At 34.8% G+C, this 13339-nt stretch overlaps 1 protein-coding gene across 1 annotated transcript in view; it reads right to left on the bottom strand.

Annotated features, from left to right (window-relative positions):
• Positions 1–12837, bottom strand: part of LOC121738649 (UDP-N-acetylglucosamine--peptide N-acetylglucosaminyltransferase 110 kDa subunit-like) — a 40256-nt gene extending 27419 nt beyond the window's left edge. The window contains exon 1 of the mRNA XM_042130851.1: positions 12443–12837. Coding sequence (XP_041986785.1) covers positions 12443–12576 — 134 coding nt within the window. The 5' untranslated portion in view covers positions 12577–12837. The remainder of the gene's footprint in view (positions 1–12442) is intronic.
• Positions 12838–13339: the final 502 nt, after the last annotated feature.

Below are 13339 nucleotides of genomic sequence, written 5' to 3'. Positions count from 1 at the left end.
CCGTCTGTCTGTCCGCGGTTTTGCTCGGAGACTAGGACCTATGACTAAAATGTAATTCGGCATGAATCCACATATTAATTATGCCGACAAAATGGTATATAACAACTTAAAAAAATTAAGGTACCTCCCCTGCACATCAAGCGGGGATGAATTTTTTTTTACGCCCACCGTGTGGGGTGTCGTTGGATGGGTTTTTTAAAACATATTACGAGTATTGATAAATCATTTTCCGATTTAGGGATCTATTTGTGAAATATGAAGTTTTAAAGTGGAAAAAATCGTTAGAGTCCAGTGTCCCCCCTTCTACCAGCTAAACGGCTGCTTCTAGAAATGTGAAAAAATTCACGAGAGTAGGAAATATGCTGAATTCAAAAGGAAAATTATTACGCCTAAGAAGACTTTATAAGTTTTTAAGTATAATAGTCGATCAACTAAAAAAATGTATTTGGCGAAGTATAATGTAATTTTTCGTTCAAATCCCTTTGAACGTAACTGATATGATGTTGTTCGTAGTGTAAAACACGTTATAAATGTTCCGTCATGGACCAATAAAAAAATTGCGGTACTATAACGGAACCCTATATTGCGCGTGCCCCGACACGCACTTGGCTGGTTTTTATATTGATATTATGTACTAGAAATATTTCATATAGTAAAACAACGTTTGCCGGGTCAGCTAGTCTAATATATAAAATTCTCCTGTCACAGTGTTTGTGCGCGAACTCTTCCAAAACGGCTCAACCAATTTTAATGTTATGTACATTCGTTAGGACTGAGAATAAGGCTTTTATCTACTTTCTATGTTGATACTAAAATTATTTATATGACAATACAACGTTTGCCGGGTCAGCTAGCTTTATTGTAAAATAGTTCATGTACAGAATCAGAATCTATAAGGCGGGCCAAACGAGAGCCCGCCTACCGCTACACCCACATTACATCTGTAGGTTTCAAAACATATAATATCAGCTATTATACTATGCTACGGATTTAGCCCTTAGAAAACAATATTATGGAATATTTATAATATTCAGAGGTCGGCGCAGAGGGCGCTTTTAGCACATATGACTGGATTTCCCAAACCGCTTTTTGCGTGGCAAGGCTGAAAACTATCCTATTTTTTTAAGATAAGGTTTCATTTTTGATTTTAATAGTAAAACATAAAGCTTATAATTTTTCAAATAATAATTATTTTCTAACTTAGGTGGGGAAACGTAGGTGAATGAAATTTTGCACAGTTTTAGTTTATATGGTGAAGGAGTGCATCGAGCTAATATTATTTTGAAATTATGCTTTTATCATACTTTTTTTAACAAATAAAACGTTACACACACTACAACACACACACTAGGAAAAATGACAGATTTTTGAGTAACAAGCCTATACATACGAATTAAACTTTTTTATTTATGTTTGAACTCTGTTGACAATAAGGCCAGGTGACAAATTGAAAATGGATTAGTTTTTAGGGTTCCGTACCCAAAGGATAAAAACGGGACCCTGTTACTGAGACTTCGATGTTTGTCCGTCTGTCTGTCCGTCTGTCTGGCCGTCTGTCTGTCCGTCTGTCTGTCCGTCTGTTTGTCCGTCTGTCCGTCCGTCTGTCTGTCTGTCTCCAGGCTGTGTCTCAAGAACCGCTATAGCTAGACTTCTGAAATTTTCACTGATTGTCGCTACAACAACAAATACTGAAAACAAAATAAAATTAATATTTAAGGGGGCTCCCGTACAACAAACGTGATTTTTTTGGCTTTTTTTGCTCGTTTTACATAATAGCAATAGACAGGCACTTGAAATTTTTACAAAATATTTAATAATATATTTTGACTTTATTATTTAATAATGAAATTGAAATAAAATAAATAATTAAGGGGGGAGATATAAGAAACCCTTTTTTTTCTATAACGGTACGGAACCCTTCGTGTGCGAGTCCGACTCGGACTTGGCCGATTATTTTTTATTGAATCTAAGATACTATTAGACAACACTTACACGACCAGTCTGAGATCAGCTGAGTCCCAGAGACAATAGTTATATTTTTAGGGTTCCGTACCCAAAGGGTAAAAACGAGACCCTATTACTGAGAATTCAGTGTCTGTCTGTCCGTCTGTCTATCTGTCTGAAGGCTGTAACTCAAAAACGGTAATAGCTAGAGAAAATAATTTTTCACAGATTATGTATACAATACATACCCATACAATAAACGAGATTTTTTGGCCTTTTTTGCTCTATATCAATAATGGCAACAGGTAGGTACTTGAACTTTCCTCAAAGTCGTTAGTTATATGTGTACTTTAATATTTAATAATAATATTAAAATAAAATAAAAAATTAAGGGGGCTCCCATACAAAAAACACAATTTTTGGCCTAATTTTGCTCTATAATGGTACGGAACCCTTCGTGCGCGAGTCCGACTCGCACTTGGCCGATTTTTTTTTACAAAATATAGGTAGTAGTCCTTATGTCGTTGAAACTAAGGTCAAATTTCGACCAAAGGGTGAACATAAATAGGTGATTTCCAATTTTGATGGCTTGTCGTCGACCTATTTTATACTCAATATCTAGACCGACTTACAAAAAATTATAAATGAATGCTTGAATATTATTTAAATTTAAGCATACATTCAGTATCTCCCTAGTATTCACAAATTACGTTTATTTGAAACACACGCCAATAGATCGACAATAACTACGTATATTATTTGGCGTTTGAATTTTTTTAGGTCAATTTTGAAGTAATGTAAGTAAAAAAATAGGATTATTATTATTTTATTATTATTATTTTATTTATTTAGGTAAACTTACAGCTAGAGTAATAATTATAAAACGATAATATTATTTATTGTAAGTCAATTTAAGTAATAACTTTTGATACTAGGGGGGCTGTTTTATTTCAATGCAAATCAGAGTTTACAATTAAAATGCTCACGGTGAAAAGTATCAAAAACTCAAAATAAGCCCTCTGTTGTTTCATTTGCACCTATGCCTGCGAGTGAGATAGAGTGAAGCAACATTATACGAGAGTTGAGAATTAGTTCCGTCAATTAAGTCTTGACACAGGCACAGATTTAGTTAACAATCGTTCGAAATTGCCAGTTGCAGCCAGTCCAATCGCTATCGACTAATCGACCTACCTATCAACGTAAGAGCATAATATCCGCTTGGACTGTTCATTTGAGCGTTTAATCCCCAAGCGAATAGCTTTACGCCGTACATGTATTGTTCCGATCTGGTATGATCTAGTATGAACTGGTACGACAAAATTACAATAATAATAATTGTGATCGAAAATTAGTACATAAGTATTGAACTGTAAATGGACAACACAATAAATGAAAAAAACGAAAAATGATACAAAATAGCCAATAACTATAAGGAAATTGTAAAACCAAAGCATAAAACGAGCCCTGACTCCGGAATGGAAGTATGAAGTGAAATGTATATAAAAAGAAATATGAACTGGTATGAACCAGTTGAATTGAAATTAGTTTTACCCAGTTTTACCCCTGAAAACACTAAATTTAAACAAGAATCTTGCAAATTAAAACTATAATTATATTCAAATTTTCCTGCTTGATAGCAGTTTTTTTTAAATATTTTTGACACCTGCTGCCATGGCTGCATCGTTTCTAATTCCACTATCATTACCAATTTGTAAAAGAACTTTGTTTTACCGAATGTATTCTTCCAGTATAAAAAACGGAACAAATATATTTTGAGCTACGTTAAAATTTGTGTGCATCGGGCGTTATAATCGCTTAAATGGAAAGCCCAATATCGCGTTTTCCCAAATGTAGCCGGTTATTTACGACAAATGTAGGTCTACATGTAACATGGCTGTCTGGTTGCTATTTCAGAAATTGTTGGTGTTTTACAAAAATAAAATATGCTCTGATAGGTATTGATTTTGGACATACGGCCTATTGTACTATTATTTATATTAAAACCAGATGACGCCCGCAACTCCTTTACGCCAAAATTCGTTTATCGAGAAAACCGTGCATTTTTCCGGGATAAAAGAAGAAAGTCCTTACTAAATTTCAGCTAAACCGGTTCAGCGGTTTGGTCGTGAAGAGGTAGCAGACAAAAATACAGACAGACAGACGTACGTTAGGACGGACAGACGGTAAAACATAATTCATATTTTGCCTATTTTGCCCTATAGTGATACTGAACACTTCGTGCGTGAGTCCGACTTGGACTTGGCCGATGTTTTAATTTTATAGATGTATATGTATATTTACTCAGGCAATATGAAGTTAGGGGTTTATTCTCGAATTTCGAATTTCGAGAAGTCCTATTCACGCATGGGATAACCAAAGACAAGATTAATAAATAATGCATTAACGATTTTCGAACCTAGGCCAATTAATAAACCGCTTTTACCGCTAACTGGAATTTACTAAGATATTAATTAAGAGGTTGATTCTATTAAGTACGATAAACATTACTATTTAAGTCTAATTGATACATTCGCGAGTTCCTTATGCCGGTTCTTCTCGCCGGGTTATTAAGGTTAGGAAACCGGTGGTAGGCAACATATAGGACGTTCTGAAAATAATTGTTTCAAATTTATTCAGAAGTAAAACATTTTTTATTATTCCAGTGCCCGTTTACAATTCAATAGTTATCTAGCGTTGCATTGGATAACTGCATTGGAATTATTTAAAACGGCCATCAGAGTTTCTAATGGTCGGTTTACAGTCTGTCGCATAAGTCTTCTTACAGACGAATGACACTTGTATGCTGCCGTCGACAATTAGTGCCGTTCATCTATAAGCGGTGAAATAGCTGTGAAGCATCTGTAAACTGAAAATCATACTGAGATACGAGAATAGGGACCCTAAACTCCGAAGCTCTGGGACTGTTGTTTAATGTTTACTCAGCTCCAAGTAATTTTATTGCTTTTTAGGGCTCTGTTGCCTAAGACTGAAACTTTTACTTTGAGTACAGAACTTTGACTCGATTTGTGACTAGGTGATTCCCATTGGTTTGTGTCTCCATGGTAGCATATGTTACCGTTAATGCGTATTGCGTAAACCAGTTTGACTGCAGATTAACAATGTTGTGTGCAGATTAACTGGACGCGCCAGTTAAAGTGCAAAAAGTTTATTATCTTTAAATTACATTAGCTATTTGACCGAGCTTCGCTCGGTATTCGATAAAACACGAATAAAATGACATTTTCTAAAAATATAGCTAGATCGATTTATCGCCCCCGAAACCCCCTATATACTAAATTTCATGAAAATCGTTGGAGCCGATTCCGTGATTCCATTTATAAATATATAATATACAAGAATTGCTCGTTTAAAGATATAAGATAAAACGGATTCTTGTTTGAATTAAACATATTATTTAGTTGTAGAGTCGAATTATTTAATATTTTTTTTTGGACATAAACGAAGGAATACATTTGTTATTTTTTAAGTAAAAATAATAAATATGTTATTGCACTAATAAAATATAACAGATCGTATCAACTATCAACTTAAACCAATCAAAACAACGACAGTCCTAGGTTGACAAGCTTAAGTCAAAGTTTTTAGGAATTTTACGAAGGAAGAGAATGCAAACTAACTAGGTAAAGTGCAATAATAAGCCTTTTTAATTTTAAAATTTTACCTGCAGATTACCTAGGTAATGTGCACGTAAACGTATTCTGCATTCTAACGGTAATATCATATCCATTCCTCTCTCTAGACGGACAGAGTGAAATTATAAATTTTATTCCTGGACCCTAAAAACAGATCTCTACAATTATTTACCACGGCAAAGAAATCAAGCTTTACTAGAAATTCTTCTCTCTCTCACTCACATATGAATATTAACTACTTAACTGCAATTAAATTAATATTTTGACGTAAATCCTATCTGTCAAACTCTTCATAAAATTTAATTTTAATCATTATTAAATATTCCTCATTTCGGCTTTTTAGCACGCAGAATCTGTAAAATAGAATAATTCATAAAATTCATTAATATTATAGTTTTACTGAAGATATAGATACAATATATTTTAATGTTCACATTTTAACGAGAAAGACGTAGCAGACTGGTGTTATTTAATAATCTTCACTTAATCCCTGGTCGGGCTAATACTCGGCACCGTTTAATATTAAAATATGACGTCGTTTTATAATATTCTAGGATCCTAAGGGGATAACGTTTTAAATGAAGGCACAGAATAGATAATAGTACAAGTAAGGGTAATATTTTGTGTATAATAGTGAAATATTATTTAATGTCGTTGTTTTACCATATGGAACAATTAAAAAAGACTAAGGATAAGCTATCTGACAGATAGGGTATGGCGTATCTGTTAGATAAGTTGTGTATAGCCTATACGCCACTTATCAGGAAGTGGTGAAAATGCCCGTAATAGTCCAAATTAAAACAGAGGAATTTTATATTTTGTCATTACGAGAAATGCCATTCTCCAATGTCTATATCTGGATAATAGTTTGTTAAAATCCGTCTACAAATTTTGAGTCCATGCAATGCAAACAAACAATCTAAATTCTAATTATTAATTCTTGGTGAAACTTAAGTTTTAACAAAAGGAGGCAGACGATATGGGGATAGATAGTACTTTTATACTTTCTTTTTATAGATAAAAATACTCATTAGATGATAAAAGAAGATATAATTACAATAACAAAACAAAAAGATAAACTTTTAAGTCTGATGACTGATGAGTGATGAGCCTTTAGTATCAAATAGCCCCATTGTTCTTTATATATTACTCCTGTCTATAAAATCATAATAGAGTCTTATAATCCGGCCATTTCCATTGTTAATGAAAATTAAAATTATATTATCATAAAAAAAGCTTTTATTTTATGATATTAAGGACCTGTTTCACCCATTGAGAAATCATACTTTATCTATGGTTTCACCACTCTCTTATAAGTTCCGGATAGGCTATCCACAACTTATTTGAAATATGTAGTATGGAGTAACTGTCAGATAAGTTGTTGATAGCCTATCAGAAAATTATCAGAAAGTGGTGAAACAGCTCCTTAGGATTTTATTTGATTTGGCTTTGCGTTATGCTATGGTATATTATGTTATGGTGCTCATCGATCGTTCCGGTCGAATTGATCGCAGGCTGATCAGACTGGAATCGTTTCTGATATTCCCGTGTTTTCAATCAGATCGGCCTGTGTAAGACGGTTCGTCGTCATTTTGACTTTCCCGTATTTATTAATAGGTATTATGGTATCAATTATACATCGTTGAGGCAAGTTCTAACTTGATGCCATACGAATTCTAGTAATTTTCCACTAGAGACTAAAACCTACGTACAAGTAAATAGTACACAAGTTGCTAGACGTCGTACTTATAGTACGTAGTTACTGTACTAATCCTCCAGTAACTATGACTAATAGTTTTAGTTAGAGCTCGTTTCTAAACCAATAAATCACTGCGGTCCACTAGCACCAATCTTAGTTAAAGATAACCCTGTGTTAAATCATGCCTTTCTTTTCATAAATACGAGGAACGAGAGAAATAACATTTAACCCAGGGTTATCTTTGACTCAGATTGATGCAAATGGTCCTAAGATAATAATCTTTAGCTGTCACTGTCAGTGGCAGATGTTGGGAAGATCAGAAGACCTTTGTGCGGGCAAAATCTATAGCTAGGTTCATAATGACAAGCGTGAGACGTTTCTGATGATTTTTTTGACATCCCCTGGCAACTCCTCCTATAAGAGGCTGTCCACACGGGCGTTGCGTCGACGCAGCGCTGCCGTTTCACGCATAGCCGGCCACACTGACGCTGCGTCATCGCAGCGTTATCACGAAGCAGTCTTAACGTCAACACCCCCTCCCGCTTCGTCTCAGGGGCTGAGCTGTCCGTCATGTGTGCGTTGCGCCGTGCGCGCTGCTGTCACGACGCAGCGCGCCGTGTGAACGCCTTGGTTATTTTGTATGTAAGGGTTGATTCAGACCGCAACCCGACGCGTAGATGTATTTCTAAATAGTAAATTTGTATGGATTTGACAGATTTCAATTGCGTCAGACGTCTTGCGAATCTGTCAAATCCATACTAATTTAGAAATGCATCTACGCGTCGCGTTGCGGTCTGAATCAACCCTTAAACAACGCAATGCACCGCGCACCTTGTGGGCTGTGGCCTGTGGGCCTACTACGAAACCGTTTTGAGACTCAAACAATCGAGTGAGAATGCTGCGTCCTGCTCTAACAACGTCATTTCTCGTTTGTTAGAGTAGGACGCGGCATTCTCGTACGATTGTTTGAGTCTCAAAACAAAACGGTTTCGTGGTACGGCCCCTGGCTGTAACTTAACCTCATCCCCACCTTATATGACGTTTTGCCAAAAAAATATATAATATAAAATAATTGTTCTTTTTCTCAATCAAGTCTTGTAGTCTACTCAAAACGACTCCAACAGATCACCATTCACGAATTATATTGACTTGACAAATAACGTAGATCTGTCACTTAATTATTTTTTTTTTAATCTTGTAATCTGCTATCGACGTCGTCATAATCAGATGTTTTGGCTGTTAGGAGCTGTCACTTAATTTATGTAACAAAAATTAAAAATAGTAAGTAAGTACTGTATTACAATTATTCAAACACCAAAATCGTAATATTAAGAATTCAATCTCAATTTATTTTTAAAATCTGGTTTAATTAACAAGTTAAGATACAAAAGTGGTTGTAATAATATTATAATACGCTCATATTAAAGCACGTAGTGCATGCATGCGTTGATTTTAATTCATATTGCAATTTTATTTTTAGCTCTGCTTTTTGAGTCACGAAAACAGTTTTAGATTTTATGAATGTCCATCGAATGTATTCCATGGATTATTTAGGATTAATTCAAATGTTTGTTTTTCATGAAAATCATTTTTTTTTATCACAGAGTTATGTTAGTTATTGATTTATTTAATAATCGATGTTGTTCCATTTCATAATAATATATTATTCCATTTTTATTTCCGAAATAAGGTGGCAAACGAGCAAACGGGTCACCTGATGGAAAGCAACTTCCGTCGCCCATGGACACTCGCAGCATCAGAAGAGCTGCAAGTGCATTGCCGGTCTTTTAAGAGGGAATAGGGTAATAGGGGAGGGTAGGTAAGGGAATAGGGGAGGGTAGGGAAGGAAATAGAAGAGGGTAGGGAAGGGAATAGGGTAGGGGATTGGGCCTCCGGTAAATTCACTCACTCGAGCCCGTGGTATTTCTCCGGTCGCGCCGGCCCATTCGTGCCGAAGCATGGCTCTCCCACGTCAAAAATATAGTTACAATATTTCATTATTCACTCAAAAGGGAAACTATTTGTTTTGTTACAGTCTGAATTCCGTATTTTATTTGGTGAGCAAAACAAGCGTGCCTACATTATTACTATTATAGTGAAGCTTACTTCATTGCGCTAGATTTATATCTAAGAATTATATATTATGTAGGTTACTCGAATATAGCAATTTACTTTAATAAAGCTTTTTTCCGTGGCTTCACCTTATATTAGTGGAAAAGTAAAACTGGTAAGCAAATTTTGGAAAAAATAATTGAAAATGCAAATTTTGAAAACCAAAAATATTTTCAAATTTTTAAATATAGGTAGGTGAATGTGAGCTAAGTTAAGCGTTGAATGTGAGCTAAGCTATCTAGCTTAGCTCACATTCAACGAAGCTTCTTATTGATGAAATATTTACTAAATATATGGATTACAACGTCAAACACACGCACTTAATAACTATTAGTAAATATTTAAATACCTATACAAATTATAATTAATATGCTGAGGAGAAATCAGCAAGACCTGCATGAAGAAATGCAAAATTCGGTACAGGTAAAGTTGATTTCAAGAACTGGAATAAACTAATATTATATATTTTGTTGAAAAACTCTCTAGGATAGGTTAAGATTTAAAAGAAGGTTCTTTTTTTTTTGCTCTCCGTATTATTTATGTTTCAAGGGTTTATTTAAAATAAATAATGGCTTAGCAACAAACGTAATAATAATTTATTGGTAAACGTAATAATAATTAAAGTCTAGATGTAGTGACATAATATCAAACATTTAGATAACCATAGCTCGAGGAATGGGTTCGCAAACTGAGCAGGAAGCAATGGGTTGAGACCCCTGGCCTTGAACACTCTAAGGCACTAATTTCTGGTTTCAACAAGAAACTGTCAGGAATAGTGCTCACCATGAGTAGGAATCAATTAAGATTCCTTAATTGATTCCTATATATATACACCTTCTCCTTGACTGCCCTGCTCTACTACAGAGCAGGAACAGACACCTTCGTTGCTACGAATACACATCCACCGAGGAAATTCGTGGCACCAACCCCAACCACATCGTTCAATTTATGAGCAGCATTGGGTTGGGGACGGTACTCTAATGCGAAGGAGTCACAATAGATCCTCAAGGGTCGCAGTGACATCAGGGCTACTTGACCTGCCTTCAGCAAAAAAAAAACCATAAACGACAATTGCGTGTTGGAAATAGCAGTTGAAATTGGAGGGAAGTGAGCTATTATTAAATTATTACTGTTCCATTTAAATTGACTATATTTTAATATTTTTTCCCACTGAATATTATACGTCATACTAGCACAGCTATAATATTATAGCTAGTCATCGAAATATTATTATTATACTAGATGACGCCCAAAATTAGTTTTTCGCATGGAAAACATAAATATTTCCGTGATAAAAAGTATCCTTTACCCTTACTCGGGACGCAAAGTGCTCCATACCAAATGTCAGCGCAATCGGTTTAGCGTTCAGCGTTCAGAGATTACAGACAGACAGGCAAACTTTCGCATTTATGTAATATTATTATGGATAGTCTGAAAAAATGCAAAATCTATGTATACTAATATTATAAAGCGGAAGAGTTTGTTTGTTTGAACGCGCTTATCTCAGGAACTACTGGTCCGATTTGAAAAATTCTTAAGTGTTAGATAGCTCATTTATCGAGGAAGGCTTAAAGGCTATATATTTTTATCACGCGAAGACTAATAGGAGCGACAAAATAGAGGAAAATGTGGAAAAAACGGGGGAAAATCATTTGGAAGGGTCTATTTGAACGCGCTAATCTCAAGAAATACTGGTCCAATTAGAAAAATTATTTCAGTGTTAGATAGCCAATTTATCGAGAAAGGCTATAGGCTATATTTTATCACGCTAAAACTAAAAGAAGCGGAGAAATAGAGGAAAATGTGAAAAAAGAGGGGAAATTATTTGAAAGGGCTTATCTCACGAACTACTGGAGCAATAATTTTTCTGTTATTTGGCACAGACAAGAAGTAGACCACGTGAAGGGTCATAGGCTATGTTTTTTGTGGACTAATTTGTCTGTGGAATAACTAATTTACGCGGGCGAAGACGCGCGGAACGTCTAGTCAATAATAACTAGCTATTTGACCGAGCTTTTCTCGGTATTCGATAAAACACGAATAGAATGACATTTTCTGAAAATGATTCCTAGCTAGATCGATTTATCGCCCCCGAAACCCTCTTTATACTAAATTTCATGAAAATCGTTGGAGCCGATTCCGAGATTCCAATTATATATATACAAGAATTGCTCGTTTAAAGATATTAGATAATTAATTATTGATAGGTTTGTCATAACAATGACTTTTATTATATTACGCAAAATTCAGAGGTCCGCAAAGAGCGCTACTAGGACACACAGTAAATAATCCGTCACAGCACATACAGTGTAATCAAATTGCACATATCAGAACACAAAAATGTTGTCAAACATCGAATAAAACTGTCTGTGCTGATGCTGCTGTCTTAGTGAAAAACATTGAAGTAATATAATAAATGCACATGCAAGTCACCGCAAATCAACTTGTAGCACATTGGTGCGGGAACATCCCGTGCTTTCAAAATATTTATGAAAGAATTTTTCAAATGCGAACATAAAATGCAACGTAGAAAAACATTGAACACGGTATTGTAGGCAAAAAATAGAGTTCCAAAAATGATAAAATATTTTATACGATGTTATTTTTATTAGATAAATATACGGAAAAAAGTATCTGAAACAATAATTTTTATTTTCTACTTTAAAATTACGATCCATATTATGTAAATAATTGTTTATATAATAATAACTAGCTATTTGACCGAGCTTTGCTCGGTATTCGATGAAAATGACATTTTATACAAATGATTCCTAGCTAGATCGATGTGATATAAAATTACAGTGAAAAATATATTTAGAAGAAATCGCCAAGCACTGAAGTTATTAAACTATTTAAAAGAAAATTCAGATTGTAATAATCTACGGCGTATATAATTACAATTCTACGCTATATCGAATTTTTAATTTTATTGTAACAGTGAAGATATATTTTTCGTTTTTTTTTTAAATTATTATACTGACCAACCACTCTGTAAGGTTAATAATAATCATTATAATACTTGTTGCGCACTAACCTTTTGATTTTGTTTTTGATCCAGTCGACGCATCCATTCGACATCGACGCCTGCGCCGACAGCCGCGGTGGTGCGATGTTGATGACGGTGTACACGACCACGCATTGGTAATCCATAACGCCGACATCTCCCATTCGCCGCCACACGACAAATCTCGCCGACACGTCACCACCGCTCTTGCCAACTCCGCGACCTTCGGGGAGTTTTTACGTAAAATTCAAAATGGCGCGAAATTGTTTCTTATTTACCCCCATAATTTTGGGAATTTTTTCGGTAGGTGGTGAATTTTTTTTTTCGATATGAGTTGAGTTTTGGCAAGTTTACGGAGTTATCGATTTTGGGTGCGGCACGGCGTGACGGCTCGAGCGCGGCTGGCGACTGAGTTCTCGCGGTCTCGCGGCCCGAGTCCCGACGATACATCAAACGCACGTCTAATTTACGTATGTTTACGTCTTTAGGACTTTTAGTGGAGCTGTTTATAAAGTGGGAATGATATTATATACATCTCGTACTAAAGAAACTTTCATATAAATTGTAGAATGTTTTATATACACATTTCTAGTAATTTTCTATATTCTGTTTAATAATACAATATATTTTATCTGCTTCAGTCAAGCCACTTTTGAAAACGCTCTTATTATTGTGAGAAAAACGTCCCTATACAGTTTAAATCTTATGTTTGTAACAACTTAAATCTGTACATTTCTGACACAAAAGCTGATTAATAATATCTTAATTTGTGTCAGAAATATACAGATCTGCTACGGCTTAATGAAGTAAAATATGATATTATCTCTTCTTATTTTAAGCTTATTAGTTTAAAGCATTTGTAATAAGCGTTTTGTTTTTATATTTTATTTTCTTTGTTATTATAATTAATACTTAGCCTTCATAAAT

Source organism: Aricia agestis, chromosome Z (assembly GCF_905147365.1).
Source record: "Aricia agestis chromosome Z, ilAriAges1.1, whole genome shotgun sequence".
Classification (NCBI taxonomy): Eukaryota; Metazoa; Arthropoda; class Insecta; order Lepidoptera; family Lycaenidae; genus Aricia; species Aricia agestis.
The sequence above is the reverse complement of the archived record's forward strand: the minus strand, read 5'-3'. Positions and strand labels throughout refer to the sequence as shown.